Genomic DNA, 19,301 nt, shown 5'->3' with positions numbered 1-19,301 from the left:
ACATAATGAGACGGTGAGTGGCGAGACGAACTGGACATGGCAGGACAGCTGTGAGGGGTTTGTGAGGTGACCAGAACTCAGGCGTCTCCCAGGGGTGAAGCTTTACTCCAGCCAAGAGAGTGGAATTACAACTGCATGAAAACTTTGGAGCTGCTTTTTGAGAAGCAACTGAATCTGGTGCTGTTTACGTCTTCCAAACGTGTTTGCAGAACAACTTTTACTGGAAGTGAATAATACCATGCCAACAGTGTGTTTTTATCTTTTTTTTGCCTCCCATCCTCAATCATTATAACTTGGCAGGTGGTTTTTGGTAAACACCGAATTCTCAACACCTGTTGCCAGAGCCTTTTCCTGTCAGCCAACTCTAACCAACCCTGCTCTAACTGACACATTCTCCCATGGTCGGGCAAATAAAAAAAAGGCATCTGCAACTGTGAAATAAACAACTGTGGCATTACCAAAGTTGGGGTTTTTCCTAGGTGGGAGTTAAGTGGCACACAACAGCAACAAACGCTCCAATAAAAGCAGAAATTCCTAGAGGTGCAGAAATACTTTGGACAGCTCACCTCAAAAGAGATGTTCCACACTCCTATTGCCCCTCGTGTGAGGAAAAGGTCGAGACCAGCGGATGCTGATGTCCCCAGGCGTGAGGAGGTGAAGTTTGAGGATGTCAGACTGTACCTGGTGGAGAGGAAAATGGGCCGCAGCAGGAGAAGTTTTCTGACCCAGCTGGCCAGGTCAAAGGGATTTATTGTGGAAGACGTCTTCAGGTTGGAAAAAGTTTGCCATTTTGTTTTTCGCTGACAGAACAGGGCTTGGCACCTAAAAGCTTTTCTGAAAGTGAAGCTCAATAGGACATGCTAATGGAGGGCAGAGAGGCAAGAGTCAAGTACCAGTCACACTGCTTTGACCTTGAGGCTCTTAAGGTCTTTATTAGACTAGTGAAATGGAAGGTCAGAATACTAATTACAGGCCCATTTACAACATGAAGACCTAATTGCACTCTTAAACATGTTCATTCATAGTCTGTGGAAGCTGTTAAAGTGATGTAGATAATGCAATGACCTGTAAAAGACAGTGGTCATTTAGAATTTGAACCTAAACACCAGATTTTGATAGAAAAGACAAATCTGTCTGTCAAACTGTTCAGGACATTATTGAAAAGAACACCTCTTCTGTGAGAATCATACTGTTGTGACATTTTCTTGAAACATACGCCTGTTTTAAGCAGTTTAGGTCCAATTCATTAGATAGCCACTATTTTCTCATGAATGCTAACTTAGGAAGGATTAGAGCATCCATCCTGTCTGCCACACCTTAGTGGATTTTCCCCCTGAGCCATAACTCACAGTTCCAACTTCAACGTTTAGAAAGAAGGAGAAATTGGCAAACCCATCTACATCTTGTTGACAGTGAGAAAACTAAAAGCATTGGAAGAAAGGTAACAGAGCAAACAGAAACTTTTTTAATGAGTCTGACCAAAGTTTTTTGTTAAGTCACACTTAAGGAGAGATGTTTTGTGAGCTCGTTCCTTGCGATGATGAATCATCTATTGTGCGGTAATTATCGAAGCAGCATGCCTCTTCATTTTTTCTGTCCCTAATTGAAAGTATCTTTTAAATCCCAAACTGTGAACACAGCAGAAGCTCTCTGCTTGACATCTGCAACGCTTCAGAGTCAGGTTCCTTTGAGGCTGGTGATACTGTTTATACAGCCTCCCATCCTGAAATGTCTGCCTTGTTTTGGGGGCTGGGCACCTCAAAGTCAGACTGTGAGCCCCTCTGGTGAGCAGGTGTGTGCAGACACGTATTACTCATGTTGTTGGGGACATACATTTGTTAACACAGTCACACTGTGAGGACTCGTCTTTCTTTTGGGGATAAATTAGAAAATAAATAAAATAAAGTCCCCAAAATGTAAGTCATTAAATTTCACTTAGGGTTAGGTTAAGGGTTAGGCAGTAGTGGCTATGGTAAGTCTCCAGGAAATGAATGTAGGTCAGTGTTCTGTCCTCTAAAGTGTGTGTGTGTGTGTGTGTGTGTGTGTGTGTGTGCGTGTGTGTGTGTTTGTCTACTTCTGACGTTGCAAGACTCAACTAGACTTTCAGAAATTCACAGTAATGGCAGTTTTTCTAAATCTAAGTTCCCTTAAGGTTAGAAAATGTTTGAAGTTTGCATGTGATTTAACGTTACAATAAAGCGTCCTCACAGGTATAGTCTAACCAACATGGGTGTGTGTTAGTGTTTATATGCGTGTCTAAGTGTGTATGCCAGCCGTGCGCCAGCTTGGCCATGGCAGCATTCCCAGAAACACAGCTTGAGCGCTCCTACGGTTACACTTGGCTTGATACAATTGTTTGAAACCAACGACAGGAAGTAGAGCATGCCTGCCTCAAACTGACATTAATTCTGCAAGCCGACAAAACTGATATCAGCTGCAGTTTGATAGCAACACCTCCAGTATGTAGTCCTCCACGAGTTATAGGCACTCTGCCTTGAGCATATGGTCAGACACACTGTGTGGATTCCTCTGTGCATGAAGGAATGCACACACACAGACACACACACACACACACACACACACACATGGATCCAAATATCGACATGTTTGTCCTGGCTGATTGATGACCTGCAATAAATGCTCTTTCACGAATGACTGCGTAGAAGTAAAGTTGGACATTCAGCCGACATTCCCTCTGGAACCGGTGGCGTCTTCTTGCTCAACAAGTCTTGGCAGAAGCTCCCAGCCCTCATATTTAACAGCTGGGGTCTGACTTAAGGGACCATCAACACATTACTGTTAAATAACACAATACCCGTCTTTTTTAAAAAGCTTCTTGCTGACTTGCCCATATATATTAGTCAAATTATGGTTAAATAGTTATCTTACATTAAAACACATATGATTATTAATTTGTCATTAATTAATTTCAGATAAATATTTTTTTAGCATAGCTTCCATATAATTGCGACCCACTGACTCCAAAAATAATTTCTACACAATAGGACACAACTTGTCATTATTGGATTTTAGTGCTGCTTATGTTGTATAACAATTTTTAGAGAAAATTGGTATTTTCAGTCCTTGATTTCAGACTGATAGACAAAAGCAGGCTTTTTATTTCTAGGCAGCAACCATTGATTTGCTGGCAGATGTTGTCAGCTGTAACTAGCTAGCAAATTGTGTCTCCAGCTGACTTTGTAGTGTTTTCAGTTGAAATCTGTAAGGCGGCCTTAAATATGCCCTTCATGACTAGATACATGATATCATGCTTAAAGAAAACTAAGGCTAATGCTGCATCTCCCAGGCAAAGAAGTCAGCACAGATTCATGGAAGATAAACGAATAGCATTGTTCTTGTATTACAGGGTAGAGTTAGTTAGTGTTAAGTCCTAGTATTACCAGGGGCCTCATGTAATTTAGAAATTACTGCAGTCCTCTCGCACTGCATAAGCAAAGTCTGTATTTTACTGAAATTTACTGACATTATCCCCCAGAAATGATGTCAAAGCTCTGTGTAACATAAATGTTTCAGAAGTGTCTGTTCTTAAGCAGCCATATTAATAATATAGTAGAGTTGTTTTGCCCACTTTCTGCATGTCTATAGAAGCATAAATACTCATTTGCAGCTCATTTAGATCAAGTAATTGATGCTTTGTGGCTTACAACCCTTTGTTGTTCCTAACCCTTTCTGTCATCACTCACTTTAAATGTCAATATGTAGCCGATCTCACAGCACAGCTGTTGACTGCTCAACATATTATGAGCTGCGATCAAGTTTCATGTGTGTTTAGTTGTCTGACAATAAACAACAGACAACCCCAAATGACTCAAATATCTATTTGCATGGGATGAATATTATCACATGACCTATGTGTTTGGCTAAATATGGTAGGATTCTTTACTGAACTAATTATGGACATGGAAGATTTGCATAGGATTAAGATCACAGACGACCTCCCCATTAATTACAAATTACTAAGTGTTTCCAGGTCAGACCAGGAAAAATGGAAGATCTGGCTGTTAAGATAACCCTGTTGGCTTTCCTATACAGCAGGGTATATGTATATCTGTCTGTATATGCATTCTACACAGTGGATGTGCTGGCTGTGAACAGGGCTTTTTGTAACAAAATAACATACAGTAATCTTCAGTTTATGTTAATCTTCTGCAGTTTATGTTAGAGCGACAGGGAAAGGGTAAAGAAAAAACGTTCACACCATCCAAACTCAAACTCAGAGTATCACTCTTACTACACCCCATACACACCACTTCAGCATGTCGGGATGCCTTGCTTAAGCTGTGATTGGACATCTCATGTTGTTTATCTGTGTTGAGACATCTTGGTTGATTAGGCATGGAAGCAGCTCTTCTCCAGTGAGTTTAATAAGAATTTCATGGAATTTAATTGAGATGTTTATTTATTGTGATTAATTTGCTGCTCACAATGATCCTGTATGTCTCAATGAAGACGTCTCACGGGAGCAGCTGTAAGAGGCAAATGGACGAACCCCTGCCATGGTGTAAAAATCTGTTCCGGACATACTCCGTCTTTGATCTGCTTGTTGGTTTTCACTGGAAGGAATAGGAGGGTAGCTGCCGACATGCACAGGGGCAGAGAGATGACTCGAGAGAGTTCTCCATATCAAAGCCCGTTGACTTTAGCCTGTCCTTGTGTCTGGGCTCAGTCCCACTGATTCTGGGGAGTACAATCTGGTGCTGGGTTTGCCATCTCGCTCATTTGCATGCCAATCTGCCGTTTTACATTCTGTGCAGCTACGTCTACGATAAGAATCCAAATTCAGGGGCTGGATTATATCTGGGTAAACATGGCACGAGGAGAAAGTGTTTTTTATTCTATGATCTTCAATCATAGCAGCTCAACCCCTTGTCATTTTAGAGGTAAATCAACCCAAGAGCCAAATCTCTATTACAGTGGTTAGACTGTTCACAGTAAGTGAGTTTAAGCTTTTGGAGATAATAGCTGTGTCCCTTAGATTCCTCAAATTGGTCTGTTCGAGTGGCTCTTTGTCCATGTCTTTGTGCTGGGAAGGATTTTTTTAAACATGGCCACCATCGGTGGCCGGACCAGTATGCCAAGCAGATAGAGGATTAGTTTCGCCAGTGATTCGGCCAATTAGGCCTCAGCCTGGGACATGTCTTGAGGAGTCCTTCCACCGATTTACCCATGCCAGGAGAGAGGAAGAGGAGGAGCGTGCTGAGGGTAATTATGCACGGCTGAGCGCCCTGATTGGGTATGGTAGTTAGACTCCGTGGCAGGAAGCAGAGGGGAGGGGGCCGTGATAAAAAGTCTGTTGAGAGAGTCTCGGTGGAGCTGTAGGAGGCACTGGTTGAGTGAATTCAGCTATCAAACAGTGGAGGGAGGCACTGAGGGTCTGTGCTGATTGTTGTTCACCAAGTGTTGATCCCCAAACAGCACGAATAAGACTGTGATGCTGGGATCTGAGCTGCATTTAAAAAGCTTCACTTGAGCCCCTGTGCTCTCTAAAGGCTGCTGAGTCCAAGACAGGAAAGTTATTTCTGTTAAATCAAGCAGTGAAGAAAGTATTTCAATCAAACAATTCAAGGTTTCCTGGAATCCTACTAATCCATAAACACGGCACCAAGGCTTTTGTCTGCTTATTTTATCACATTAAGAGAAATTCAATTACTTAATCAGCCTCTTACCATGAGCAGTTTGGCTGTACATGAACACACTATTGACAGTTTTGTTTCTTTCACAAGAGAGATTTCCGTCTTTGTGTTTCTCTGTGTTTGGAGTGGACTGGCCTTGGTGGGAAAAAGTGATGGTGATGTCACGTGCTTCCATCCACCAATCAGAAAATAGAAATTTTAATCAAAATCACAGGGGCTGTGTTGCGGCACCACTGTCAGTCAAATCTGATCAAACCATGCCCATATTGTATTCATGAAGATAATTAGTTGAGTTTTAAATACATAGCACATAAAGATCATCAAAACTTTAATTTCTCTTTATAGAGAAACACTTGAGACCAAGTTTCAGCAAGACTAGCTAGTGAACATAATGGAACATTATCAGCTAAAGACCCAGATATTTCCCTCAAAAGTAGGTGGAGACCAAAGCAGAGCAAAAAGTCAATAATTGGATTTAATTCATGTAGTCAAATGGATGCTCATGTTGCTCGCTAACTCCTGGATGTATTTATAGCATCTGTCTGCAAACAAGTTTTCCACATCCGAAGGTGATATCAGCTTTTTTCTGCTGCCTCAATGTTGCCAATAAAATCAGCTGTTACAGGTTTAATGCTTGAAGCTTGAATGGGAATTTGAGCTTGTTAGACTAAATAATGCTCACCTGCGTCACTGAGCTTTGACACAATGGAATAAAACCTGACAGTGAATTACTATGACCCCTCTGACAGCTTTTTTCCTTCTCCTTCTACAGTGATGAGGTCACTCATGTGGTGTCAGAGGACAGCGAGGCTTCATCCCTGTGGAAATGGCTAAAGGAAAGTGCCCCGAACAGTCTGCCCAACATGCATGTGTTGGACGTCAGCTGGTTCACTGACAGCATGAAGGAGGGGAGACCTGTTGCTGTGGAGACCAGACACCTCATTCAGGTTTGTGTGTGTCACAAATCAGACTAAAATATGCAGATAGATAAAAGATATACGGCCAGCACTAGATGGCACTATGAACCAAACAGGAAGCTTTTCACTGAGTATGTTACCACAAAAGAAATGACATGCACATGCAGTATTTGAGGAAACACAATAACGTCATACTCCTTCATACAGGAAATGCATATTCTGGAGGTATTTCGACCATGTTTAGGTACGCAGTGAGCTTCCTCCTCTCGCTTCCTGACAGGGAGCTCGCTCAAAGAGGACCTACCTAACTTCCCTCTGCTTTTCCTGCTTTCCTTACCACTCTTCAACTGACTGATAGCAGCAGAAACATCCCCCATATTGCGTGGGAGTGTCAAAAAAAACCCTTCAGCTGGACATCAGGACTAAGAGCTGCTCACTAACTGAAACACTCACACACACGCACACGGAAACATGCATATTTCCCTTTGTGAATGGCACAATGAGGGCTTGGCAGCATATGGATCCAAAATAAAGAAATATGTTGTCTTCTGTTCCTCCCACAGTGGAGAGAGAAAAACACTCAAGCACTGAAGTCACGTTTGCCAAACTCCATCTATGTTTTCTCCTAACAGCCTGTGACGGCGTTAATGGTCACAATGACATTCGCCGTGTTTGTGCCTTCCTGTGAAATATCCCCAGAAAAGGCTTTTGTCTTGTTCTAGCATTGTTTCCACATGGCCAAGTGAGTGTGGCACATCAGCTTCAAGTTGGCTGCATCATTAAGTGACAAGGCTAATGATGCCATGCTGACATTTATTGACCCATCTCCCCAGGTAACCGCAAGCTCACATCTCCTATTTTTTTGTGGTGTGAACGAGGTAACGCGCGGTGGCATTTATGTGTGCACCACTTCCAGTAGATTGTTTTTATGAGTCATAAATCTATTTAAGGAGCTACCACGTAGGGATGAAATATTCCCCAAACAGGCTACTTCTTGGCCACATTTGCCTGCGGCTCTTCTTGATAGTATGGAAATGCAATGTGTTTTACTATCAAAAAATATTCTACAGCAAGTCAGGGAGGAATTTTAAGTATCAAAGCCCACTAAAATATAATATATGTATTTAGAATGTAACATTGCTTCATGGCTGGCAGAGAGGCTGTTTAGCCCATTGAAGTGGAGAGGATGTAGGAACACACTGCTGCTTGAAAGGAACGTAAATGGAAGTGATTGAGATTCAGAGTCTGTATCTGGCTTATAACACGTGTCTGCTGTCACCCTCCCGCGAGGAGACAGGTGGGCAGTGCGTCAAGGGAGGGTGTTTGTTGGTTAGTGTGCAGGTGCGTGGGTGCGGGGGCAATGCTCCCTTAAGAGGTGGAACCTCGTTGACCTTTGCCCTGCTCAGTGGCCCGAGAGGATTTCACTAACCCACCTGAGTGCACTCTTCTGCCTGTGTGACGGGCATTAACATGGAGGCAGGGACAGAGTGTCTCTATGGTTTCCAGGAAGGTGCAGGAGTGGGCGAGGTCCTGCAACGCTTACTGTACCTTTTTATCTCAGCAGATGGTACATGGAAAAATGAAGCTGCAGCGTGGAGACTGCACACGTTAGCTTAGTTACATCTAAGCCATACAGCAAAGGTGGAGAGGACACTGGAGAGAAAGCCAGGAGGGGATATGCTTCCTCTGAGATCAGTCTGAGAGCTTTAACTTCCACAGAGTTACAGGCCTGTATAATAACCAAGCCCAGATGGGGAAAACCAACCTCTGCATGCTGATGCACAGACATTTGTCTCCATGGACCCACAATCCCATATTGGATTAAACAAACTGCAGCTGAGGTGGAAAAGTGATGGAGAACCCCCTGTTGTATTTAGGGGGAGTGCACTTAGGGAGTTTGTAAGACAGTTTTACTTTTGATTGGCAGAAAAATTGTGCCGTGAAATATATTTAAAGTTATTCTTTTTTTTTTTTGTATTTTTCATTTTTTGAGAACAGGAAAGGCTCCTGGCAGAGAATAAATGATGAACATTTTTTGAATCCCTTACTGATTGATTCAGCCCAGCAGTGTGAGAGGTAGTAGCTCTTTTCATTATCTTTTTGAGACACCCCTGTTCCTTCTGCAGCATCAGTACCAGTCAACACTGCGTGGTAACAATCCCTCCATCTTCCTCTCTCTCCTCTTCCACCCTTCTCTGTATCATTCTGCCACCCAATTCACGGGTAATTTTATGGAAACAACTTCCCTTTTGTGATATCTAATTGTCTGCAAGAATATTAATATTACATTGGTAATCCTTTTGACACATATATTACAAATGGGGAACCATTTCTTCATAGAATGAAAAGGCAATTTACAGGAGGCAAATTGGATGATGGCAAGCAGATTTGTAATGCCATGGGTTAGGTAGTGTAATGGATTTGGATGCCACCAGACTGTGAGATGAGTGTCATTAGCCTGTTGCCCTGGAGACACACAGTCATAAAAATAACTTCTCCAAGGCAAATGGCTACATTTTTATGTAATTCAATTTGAACTCCTGGCTCTGTGCTAGTCGGGAATAGCCTTACACACATTTACACATTTAGCCAGACAACAATTTGCAAGAGCTCAGAAATCAAGATGATCTATGACTGTATATGTATATGTGTGTTCATTGGTTATTTTTGTACATAGGACACATTGCCCACATTGCCAGAAGGCATGACACCCACCGCTGTGGCCACTGTTTCCCAATATGCCTGCCAGAGACGGACAACCACAGAAAACAATAACAAGATTTTCACAGTAAGAAACTGTTATTTAACCTCACTCTGGACACAACTGCACTTGTACCCATCAGTGGCTGTCGCTCTGACTTTGCAATGTAAAAAGTGCCTTAATCTGTTCTGCTCTAATTGGATAGCTGGCTTGCTTCACTCACCAGCGCTCTGACACAACTCTCCCCAAAATACATTAACCTGCAAATGAGTAGCATCTGCGGCACGTTGGAGGCGCAACAGCTGACATGCCCATGATCCCTGGCACAAGGGATGGCACGGACACGCCCTGAGGCTCCGCACGCTACGCCAAGATGGTCAACGGACGTGACACTCCTCACAAGCAATGATGGATCTGTCCCTCTGCCATCTGGCGGGAAGTGTGGGAGGGAGGGGTGTCACAGAGGCTGAGGAGGGGACGTTACGGTTCCCACACAGAATGGGGAAGTGGTTCATCGGCTGATTGGCCTAGGTGTTGATGAGTGTGAAGAAAAAGAGAAATGATGCATTGCTAATAATGTCAATGTAGCTGCAGGTGCAGAATGAGAAACCAGTCAAAAAATAGGAACAGGGCAGAGTCGACGTACAGTCAATGTATCAACCAAAACAAACAATGAGCCACTGTGCAAATAAGCTTTGTGAATAGTGCTGAAAAGACTAGTTAAGCTACATAAATTAAGCAATGTTTTTGATAATTGATCAATAATTAAACAACAATCCCAAACTGGCTTTTTTCCAGGTTCACAAATGTGAGACTTTGCTGCCTTTCTTTCTTAATTTAAAATCATTGTAAATGTAATAGCTTTGGATTTTAGAATGTTGGAAAAAAAAGTCACTTTGGGCTCAAACAGTGGAGATCATGATGGACATTTTTCACTTTTCATTATATAGACTAAACAATTAATCTAGGAAATAATGAATCATAAAATAATTGGCACATTAATTCAGAATGAAAACAGTAATTACTTGTAAGTTTAATAACACTGCTGTGACCTAATGGAACATTCAGAATCTCACTACAAGAAGAAGTGGAGAAAATATGCAATGGTGGTGTTCTCTCACTCTCATTTTGCTTTTTGTGATCTGTCTGGAAGCCACATTTGGCACAGAATATGAAATCAGAGGTCTGAGATATGCAATATCACAGTGAAGTGACTGGCAAACCTATGTGTGTGTTTGTGTGGGAGTGTGGAGACCCGCTGATGAGTTCCTCTAAGACCTATTAAGCACAGCTTACCGAGGGCCTGTGAGGCATCTGTTTCATAATGACTTTTTACCTGCCAGTGACGGTAAATGTACGTAATAGATGCACACACGTGTACCGAAATTCACCCACGTGTGCTAGTGTTCATGTGTCGTCCACATGGAGAAACACGTACAGATGTGCACACCCACACTCTCACCTGGGGAGGGCTGCCGTTCAATTCCTTATCCCCTGTTTCTTTCCACAGCATTAACTCTATAATTAGCAATCCCACTCAGTTTCCCTATCCCCATGATTAACTCATTATCCCCACATAAAGGCACATCAAAGAAGACTTTCTGATTAGAGAGAAAGGTTGTTCTAGATGTGGTGTTCAGAAAGCCACAGGTAAAACCCTCCGCAGAGGCAGATAAAATGCAGTTACTTGAAATATTTCAGTCACATAGAAATAAAAAAAAAAAGTGTTGCCTTGCTCTTTGACTGTAAGCCAAGTCTGTTTAGAAATGCGCAACAGCAAACCACTAGACACAGGATATGATCTACTATACACAAGACTGTGCAATGCAGTGTTAATGAGAGACAAGTTATTGATCCACAATGGTAAAGCTATCCTTGATCTGCCTGCTGTCTGCTTGATGCAAGGCGCAGCGGTGACGTAATCCCTGTGAATACATGTCAAGGTTCTGAGGCAACTGAGATACTCTAAAATAATACGCATGCACGATGTCTGTCTCTATCTTTCTAATTGTTATTGTGGGTATGCTGATAATGATGTCCTCCATTTCAGTGGCAAATCTTAACTGAGACGGACAAAAAAGTTGGAGAGACGCTGCAATTATACTGGCATTAGTTGTTTGGTGTCCTTGCTGTCAAATCACAGTGTTGGAAACAGGCCAAATATGGATTACTGCTGCTCCTTCATTAACGTTGTCAATAACATCTGCTTAAAACGTTCAGTCTCACTCCCTAGCAATCACATGCCAGCTGACAGCATTGCACGTTAGATTCAATTTTATAGTCATTGCACATAAAACATGGACTGAAACAACGAATGCAGTTTAGCATCTGACTAGAAGTGTGAAAAGCAGCGTGTAGAGTAATGGACATACGTATAGGGATATATTAATAACTGTGAGGGGTGTATATGAATACACTAAGATAAACACAGCATTTGGAGCAGTTACAGTTGGCATTTGTGGATATAAATGTACATACACAGAGCGGGTGTAACAATGAGTAATGCTAACAAGAAGATATTATATACAGAATACACAGTTCAATGTGAATACAGTGTATACACTGTATTGTACACTGCAGTGATGAGCAATGTCAGAGGAGAAAACATGTCTAAAGGCAGTGGTGATAAACACTGAGACACAATATACACTATAAAAATGCAATGACTTTCAGAACAAAAAGGATGTTTATACGCAGCAAAGACTCACAACAAAAGCACATTGTTAAACGCCCTCACTCCTATGGACAAACTGATGTTCAGTTGTTGTTAAGCTGCCATGCAGCTACATTATTCTCTGACTCCTTTCAGGCTGCTCATCTGTCTTGAAAATACAACAATGCAGTCAGTATATGGCCAAGCAATATCTTTTTGGTGCATGCACTGTTGTGTGTCATGGCTAGTCAGTGCTGATGTCACCCAGCAACAACAACCATGTGAGTTTGTCTTCACGTATTATTTGCACGAAACCCGTGATATTAAGAAAGCCGCAAGCAGCAATAGTGGAGAGCAGGCAATCAGCCTGGTTTGAGGTGGCTGAATGGGCAGAATGAATACAAATCTGCATAATGTCTTCAACGGGACCTTAAACTGTCCAGGACAATCATTTGTAAGAGGGATAATTATCTTTTCCATGATAAGAAATGTATTTATCTGGAGGAAAAAAAAGGTTGGTTAGTTAAATTGGAATTTCTCAGCTCATGCTAGCAATGCTAACAAAACACTGTTGGCGAACAACCTCGCATAACACTGAAAAGCAGCGGCTCTGTTTTCTGGTTTCAGAAGGGAACAAAAGGAACACAACCACCACCATAGGTGATGCCATTCATTCAGAGATGGTTTATAGCTGCCTGTAACAGACACTATTTCCCAGAAGCCTTAGACCACCACAGGTTAAACATCATAAGCTCCACAGAATGAGGCGAGTCAGCGAGACAACCACAGAGTCAATTTTCACTCTTTGTGTTGTGAATTCCTAAATATTTTATGTTTGTATAACTCCCAGTAAGGTGAGTGAGTAAAGTGCATCATGTCATCTCACTATAAAGACGACAGGCCATGTGGGAGTATGCAGGTGGAGCCAGACGGAGAAACACTAATGCGTATGTGTAAGAGGCTGCATGATGTGGAGGCAAACCTGGGAGCTAGGAAAACTTTTCAGCTGTGTGTGGTGACCAATTTCCACTGAAGTGAATGGGATTACATCCATTATGCATTAGAATACATCCTTAGTTGAGTGTCATGGCTTCTTCAAACATGGCTAATAACAGAGCAGAAATGGCTGAGACAGAAGAGAGCATTGGTAGATATAATGAATCTATTAGAAAGTTTCAACTTCTAATAACAAGTGCTGTAGTAGATACTAATTTATTTGTAGAATATGGATTGTAAACTCCGGGAACATGTTCCACTTGTTTGGAAAGGACGGTCAAAGAAACCCTCAGCGAGATACTTGAGTTCCGAAAGCTAGTGAAACAGCATGAAGTGGTGCTGGGAGTTTGTCTCTGCAGTAACTTTAAAAAAAGACATTTACAGCATATTGTGAAAAAAATTGAGTTGCTTTCTTAGTGAGGACTAGATGACAAGATTGATATCTTGTCATCTAGTCCTTAATTCTAATGCATTAAGCATTAGAATTAATGCTTAATGCATTAGAATTAAGTATTAATTCTAATGCATTAAGCATAGAATTAATGCTTAATTCTAATGCTCACTAATTAACATATTGTTGCTGCACCCAGCCACTGTCGGTCTCCTGTTTGTGTTTGACCAACTAAACCAATATGTTTGATAATAATGCAAACGGAGCCTTTAAAATGATGTGCATTCATGTGGATGTGCTGTGGTTTTGAGCATGTCTTTGCGTGAAGTGTATGCGTACATTGGACAGAGGAAGTGTTGGAGGAAACAACCTGAGATGATTTCAGGAAGGGGGGGGGGGGGAGGAGCATCCGGGGCCAGCAGGGTGTGCTGGTGAAGGAGGAGGAAGTAGGTGGTGCAGAGCAGTGTCAGGATCAGGAAGAGAGGATGAGCATCATCTCAGCAACAGCACCCCAGTGAGGTGTCAATCACTCGCTGGCAGCAAGCGGCCCTTCATTCCACAGCCATGCACTATTGATTTATTCATCCCTGCTTCCTCACCAGCTCTGCCTCACACTCTTTCACTCCTGTAGCACTTCTCTCTGCCCTTTTGTTATGCCCCCCTCCCCATTTACCCATTCTTACCGTGCTCTCTTTCACTCTTGTTGTCTCTTGCTGTCTTGCTCTTGCTGCGACTGGGAAATCCACACCGTCTTTGTGCTTGCACACACACCAGTCAAGCCTACACCCTCTCTCTTTTTATCTGCTTAGCCACGAGTCTTCTGCTGTCATAATTTCACCATAAGCCTGACATACGCCGACACAAAAATTGATTTGTGTCTTGGCTGATTGACGTGCAGCATCGGATGCCTTTTCTTTGATGGCAACACACAAACCAACATATACATATACACGCGCACAGTTTGCCAGTCTAATGGGGGGAGGGAAAGGAGGAGTGAGTGCAGAGAGAAAGGGCTGAAAATCCTGAATTTGCTTCCCTTCAGCACAGGGCCTCCAATGTATTGATAGGAGCAACGCCACGGATGAGAAGATGGGTGGAGGGGGTATGGGAGCACTGAACCTTGAATGCATCAGATTGATTCCCTCCAACCCTCACTGGAGTAACATTCACACTTTAAGAGCTAACAAACAAAAAGCTGTATGGATTAGGAATGGGTCAAACAGTGCTTGTTTAGTACTTGTTTGGATTTAGGTTTTTATTTCTTCCATGACATTATCTTGTTAGATTTCACATTAATCAAATCAACTTTCCTTTGAAGGCGTTTGTAGAAACAAAAGTTAAACTCCTTTTCCTCATCTGAGGTCAACCTTAAAATTACATGAAGGAAAAAAAATCAATCCAGAATTATGTCTACGACTTATTCATTAGATATGGGACGGATAAAATCCATCTCCTTGCTGTTAATGGTGTTAAAACTCTTCTCAGTGGGTTCTCTGACCTCCTTTCATGGTTTCTTTTTGTGCATGCAGAGAGGCGGGCTGCTGTGCGAACACGACTCGCAGGCATGTCCGTGATATCCGATGGTGGGGGGTAAATCGGCGTGCTATATCAACGTCCCTGCGCACTAAGTCCCCCTACCAGCCCGAACTCCTCATTAATTAGATGAACGCATATACGGAACAGGGTGGGCTTTTAGCCTGCCGCGCTGGCTCCATGCAGCTGCAATGACAACATGACAGTTGACAGACAGCTGCAGAGAGTGTGTGTCTGTGTGTCAGGTCTTAAAATTCAGTTTTCCTGCAGGTGAGATAATTTTAATTGGGTGTTCTGCTTGAGTGTGATTCGGCAACAATGAGCTATGACGTCACTCCACTCATATCAAGGAAATATAATCGAATTTAAAGACATACATCATCCTTTTGCTAGCAGGAGTTAAACTTGCAATGATAATTATTTGCCAGTTGGGGGCAGCACAAGAAACTGTAAGCACAATACTGACATGGCTGACAGTTAGCTATTTACACATCCTGCAGGCACAGAGCAACATTAGCATTCATTTAAAGACATGTTTCCGGGCCGCCAACAAATAAGTAAGTCCAGGGTTCACTCTCCTTGTTCTGTTTTGGTCTCCACTAACTCCTAAGGCTTAGCTAGCTTTTAAGCTAAATGCTCCACTATGATCACTTGCTGGACAGGAAGTGTACAGTGGGTCTGTTCAAGCTTTTTATTCTCTAAACAGCTGATGGCTGCATGCCACAGTCCTTGTGAAACAATTAGCAAAGATGACAAAACTCTACATAGAGCTGTGTTGAGTGATATTTCTCTGGGTTTATCACTACAAGCAGCTCCTTCCATTGACAGGTGACTGCATCGGGGCTGAGAGACAAGCATGTGACAGATGAGATCTGTAGGCTACTTGTTTTTTCTTATGTTGAGATGTGAGTCCCCTCTCTTCTGCTGCTCTGCTCAAGGACAGTGTAAGACACAATTTAACCATCATGTTGATGTTGGAGTAATCTGGATAGTTTACTCTTTGGCCTAAGTCATACACAGAGGATGTTGCCAAATGTTTTCCTGCCTGCTTTAAGAGCATCCATTCCTCACAGCAGAGTCTCAGTCAGGTTGTAAGGTGACGTTTGTGACGTCCTCCAATCCACCAAAGAACAGCCCCCAGACTGCAACTTTGCTCTTAACTCCCTACTGATAGTTTGTGCAACCCTTTACATTATGTGTTCCCTCTTTGTGTGAATAATATGCACCTCCGACATTCACTCCAAGCTGCTTCAATAAAGCAATATCCTCAAGATAACAAGACACAAGAGACGCCTGTTGAGCTTTATGAAATGCTCAGAGAACAACATCACACAGAGCTGGCACGTTCATTCAGCTCCTCTCACCCTGTAGCAAGTGGATGACTGGACTTTTCAGCTTGAGTAACTTGTTTGTTGGCGATAGCTTGAAGCATCTAGTTCAGCTCGAGCATATCTGCTCACCAAACGCACAAACCTCAGCTTGTTTTCTGTTTTGCTAGCTACTGTTTGCCTACACGACAATAGCAAGTGGTAATATAGGTGTAATTCTACATGGTCAAACTGGGACCTGATTCTGAAGTAGAACAATCCCAAAATTGTGTTTTCTCAGAATTATTATCATGACTATAACCATCATCTAATTCAGCAGTTCGGGTACCCCGTGCCACTGTCATGTTTTGTGACGCCTTTGGGCGTCAACGCCTTCTCAATCTGTCGGTGTAGCAATAATAAATTGCTGAGAAATGTTTCAGCCCCAGTTTCGCTAGGTTTAGGCAACAAAACTACTCGATTAAGTTTAGGAACAAAATCATGGTCTGGCTTAAAATAACTTCTTCTTTAAAACAATCATCATTGGTTTCATATGGGAATTGAAAGCTGGTCTTATATGTGAGGGTCATGTTTATGATCCACCACTACCCTGCCCTCCATCCTTAAGGAGACATTTGGCTCTTACTTGCTGTGTCCCCAGGATAAATGGATGGAACGTCAGGCTTCAATATAAGTTTTGACAAAATTCAACTGTTTCGTGTAACATTTTCAGAATAGCGCTCTGGAAAATGTCTACTGCAAACCTGCGTTATCTTGGAAGCTCAGCATTTCTGCTTTTGCAACTTTCCAACCAGAAACAGAACATGTCTCCTCCATTGCTTTGAAAACAGTGAAACTTAGCTACAGTGTAGCTACACCTGACTTCTTCTGACTTCTTAAACTACTACATGTCGTATTACGGACCTTTATCTTGTGCTTATTATTAGTGAGGCTTCCCAAACCAGCATAGAAAGAATACATCCAGACAAACTACTTGTCACACACTCTACACACTAAACACTTGCACAACAGAAGCGTGCCCTATCACCTATCCAATTACGAGTTTGCTTCTCCTCTTTGTTGCATGCTGCGAAGAGAGCCTAGCTGCATGTATGTGTGTGTGTGTGTGTGTGTTTGCTGGGATATAAAGAGTTGCTCCCTTTCCATGTGCTGTAGTAAACGGGTCAGTGCGTCTCCTGGGTGAGCTGAACTAAAGTCTGCTGCTCACTGACCTGAGGCTGCGTGTCTGCACAGGACTGCGGGTGGTGCAGTGACCTCAGATCGCGGTTTGGCTAGAGGAGAGAAAAGCACGAACACGGTCCTGAGCTTTGGTCACACTGGGCTGCGTCAAGTCCAGGTTCTGGATTTAGAAATCTTCAGCTTGAGTCCCTGTAGTGGCTTTGTGTATCCGTCCTTCAGGCACTGTGTACAGGCAGACTGTTTTCATCAGCTCCATGACATTTCACTGATATGCATTTCTATTATTGTCTTCTTCAACATAACCGATTCATGCATTACATAAAGGGCAGAGTAGGAGCACGCAAGAGGTAGTATAATATGAAATGCTGACCCAAATGTCATGAGGTATTACAGGCTAATTTCTGAGCTCCTTGTGCAATCTAAGGTTTAAGAGAAGATATTGCACACTCAGCTGCCTGTTTTCTTAAAGCCTCACTGAGATATAAACTAAGATATGCTCCAACAGATGCTCTTCTTGGATGGTTAACAGCTCTGAAACCCCATCCCCCACACCAAGCAACACCGCTGGACTTTAAGGATGGGTTGAATACATCAATTTCTGTTATGTCTGCAGCTGACAATCGTATCCTCTTCATGGCAGTGATGAACAAGGCCTTTTTTATGTGTATAGAAATGGGTGCAATGCTATAAATGCCTTGGAAGTGTGCAGTGTTATCTTCCACCTCTTACTATGACCAACTTGGATTTTCAAAAATGACAATACAGTAGCACGATTGTTCAAACTGAACTGACCATCTGTCCTGATGGGTGTCCCTTCATTTGGCTCATTTTGTTTGACTCTTTGTGGCGAGAACAGGCTCGCTTTTGAGTATTTAGACATGCGTTATGATGCTGCACAAAAACCATCATTTTATTTATGTATGAAGCAGCTTTGTACATGGTTTTAGTCACTGTTTGTCATTGTTGTTGTTACTGTATACAGACACAGACCAAACAGTCATGATATTCCACATCAAGACACAGAATTTGAATGAAGAAGGTAGAACAAAAGATGAAGGATTTGGTCTGCAATGATACAAGACAAAGGACAAGATAGCAGTATCTTCTTTGAAACTGATACTAAAATCTGTGGGTTGGAAAATTATTTTTGAGGAGGTGTACAGTGCAATAACACGCCAAATTAAAACTACATAGTGCGACAGCACATCAACAATTTGAAAAAAAGACAATGCAATTATCTCATTTCCCTCATTCAAATAAGCACATAACACAAAATGCGTAGGGGGTTTGGCAAGAAGAATCCTCTGAGGATTTTCAGCATTAGCATCAGCCTGTGGTGTTATGTGCTTCTATAAATGAGTGAAATGTGATAATTGTATGAAGTCCCTTTTCCAATAAATATTGTTTGTTTTTTAATATTGTTTTTCAGAACATTTATTGTTAGTGTCTTTTTTGGGTTTTTAAGCTGATGAAGAATCTTACACCTGGCTCTTTATTTCAGAGAATTTGCTCCACTTGCTTCAATAAAAACTAGCTCAATTTTTCAGGAACGTGCTGTGGGATGGGAGTTCTCATAATATTCTGCACAAAACCCACCTGCAGCTCTTTATTCCTCACTGCACCAACCTGCGCCATCTCAGACACACTCAGACAGGAATGCTATTTGAAATGTTTTGTCATAGCCCACATGAAAATATTACCTGTTTAGCTAATGAATGGCTATGCTGATGATCCAGCTCTCCTGTGGTGACATGTTTTCCTCCACTCGGTTCTGCAACAGTAGCTCATCACTTCAGCAGCAGCACAATCCATGAAGCGATCCAGATGAACACGGTGCCAAATGTTCAGCTGCATGCCAGTATTAGAACGTGTGACAGTGAAGTTGTTTACTGAAGTGCTTTTTCTCACTTCATTCTCTTGAAGTGCAATAACAATCCTTTTTATGTTCA

General features: G+C 42.3%; 1 protein-coding gene across 1 annotated transcript in view; it reads left to right on the top strand.

Annotated features, from left to right (window-relative positions):
* Positions 1-576: 576 nt before the first annotated feature.
* The window catches only part of dntt (deoxynucleotidyltransferase, terminal), a 79,237-nt gene continuing 60,512 nt past the window's right edge, over positions 577-19,301 (top strand). The window contains exons 1-3 of the mRNA XM_070978067.1: positions 577-770; positions 6,427-6,601; positions 9,249-9,359. Of these exons, the coding sequence (XP_070834168.1) occupies positions 577-770; positions 6,427-6,601; positions 9,249-9,359 (480 nt within the window). The remainder of the gene's footprint in view (positions 771-6,426; positions 6,602-9,248; positions 9,360-19,301) is intronic.

This window comes from Chaetodon trifascialis, chromosome 13 (genome assembly GCF_039877785.1).
Source record: "Chaetodon trifascialis isolate fChaTrf1 chromosome 13, fChaTrf1.hap1, whole genome shotgun sequence".
In the NCBI taxonomy this organism is placed as follows: Eukaryota; Metazoa; Chordata; class Actinopteri; order Chaetodontiformes; family Chaetodontidae; genus Chaetodon; species Chaetodon trifascialis.
Note: the sequence above shows the minus strand (reverse complement) of the source record. Positions and strands in the feature narration are given on the sequence as shown.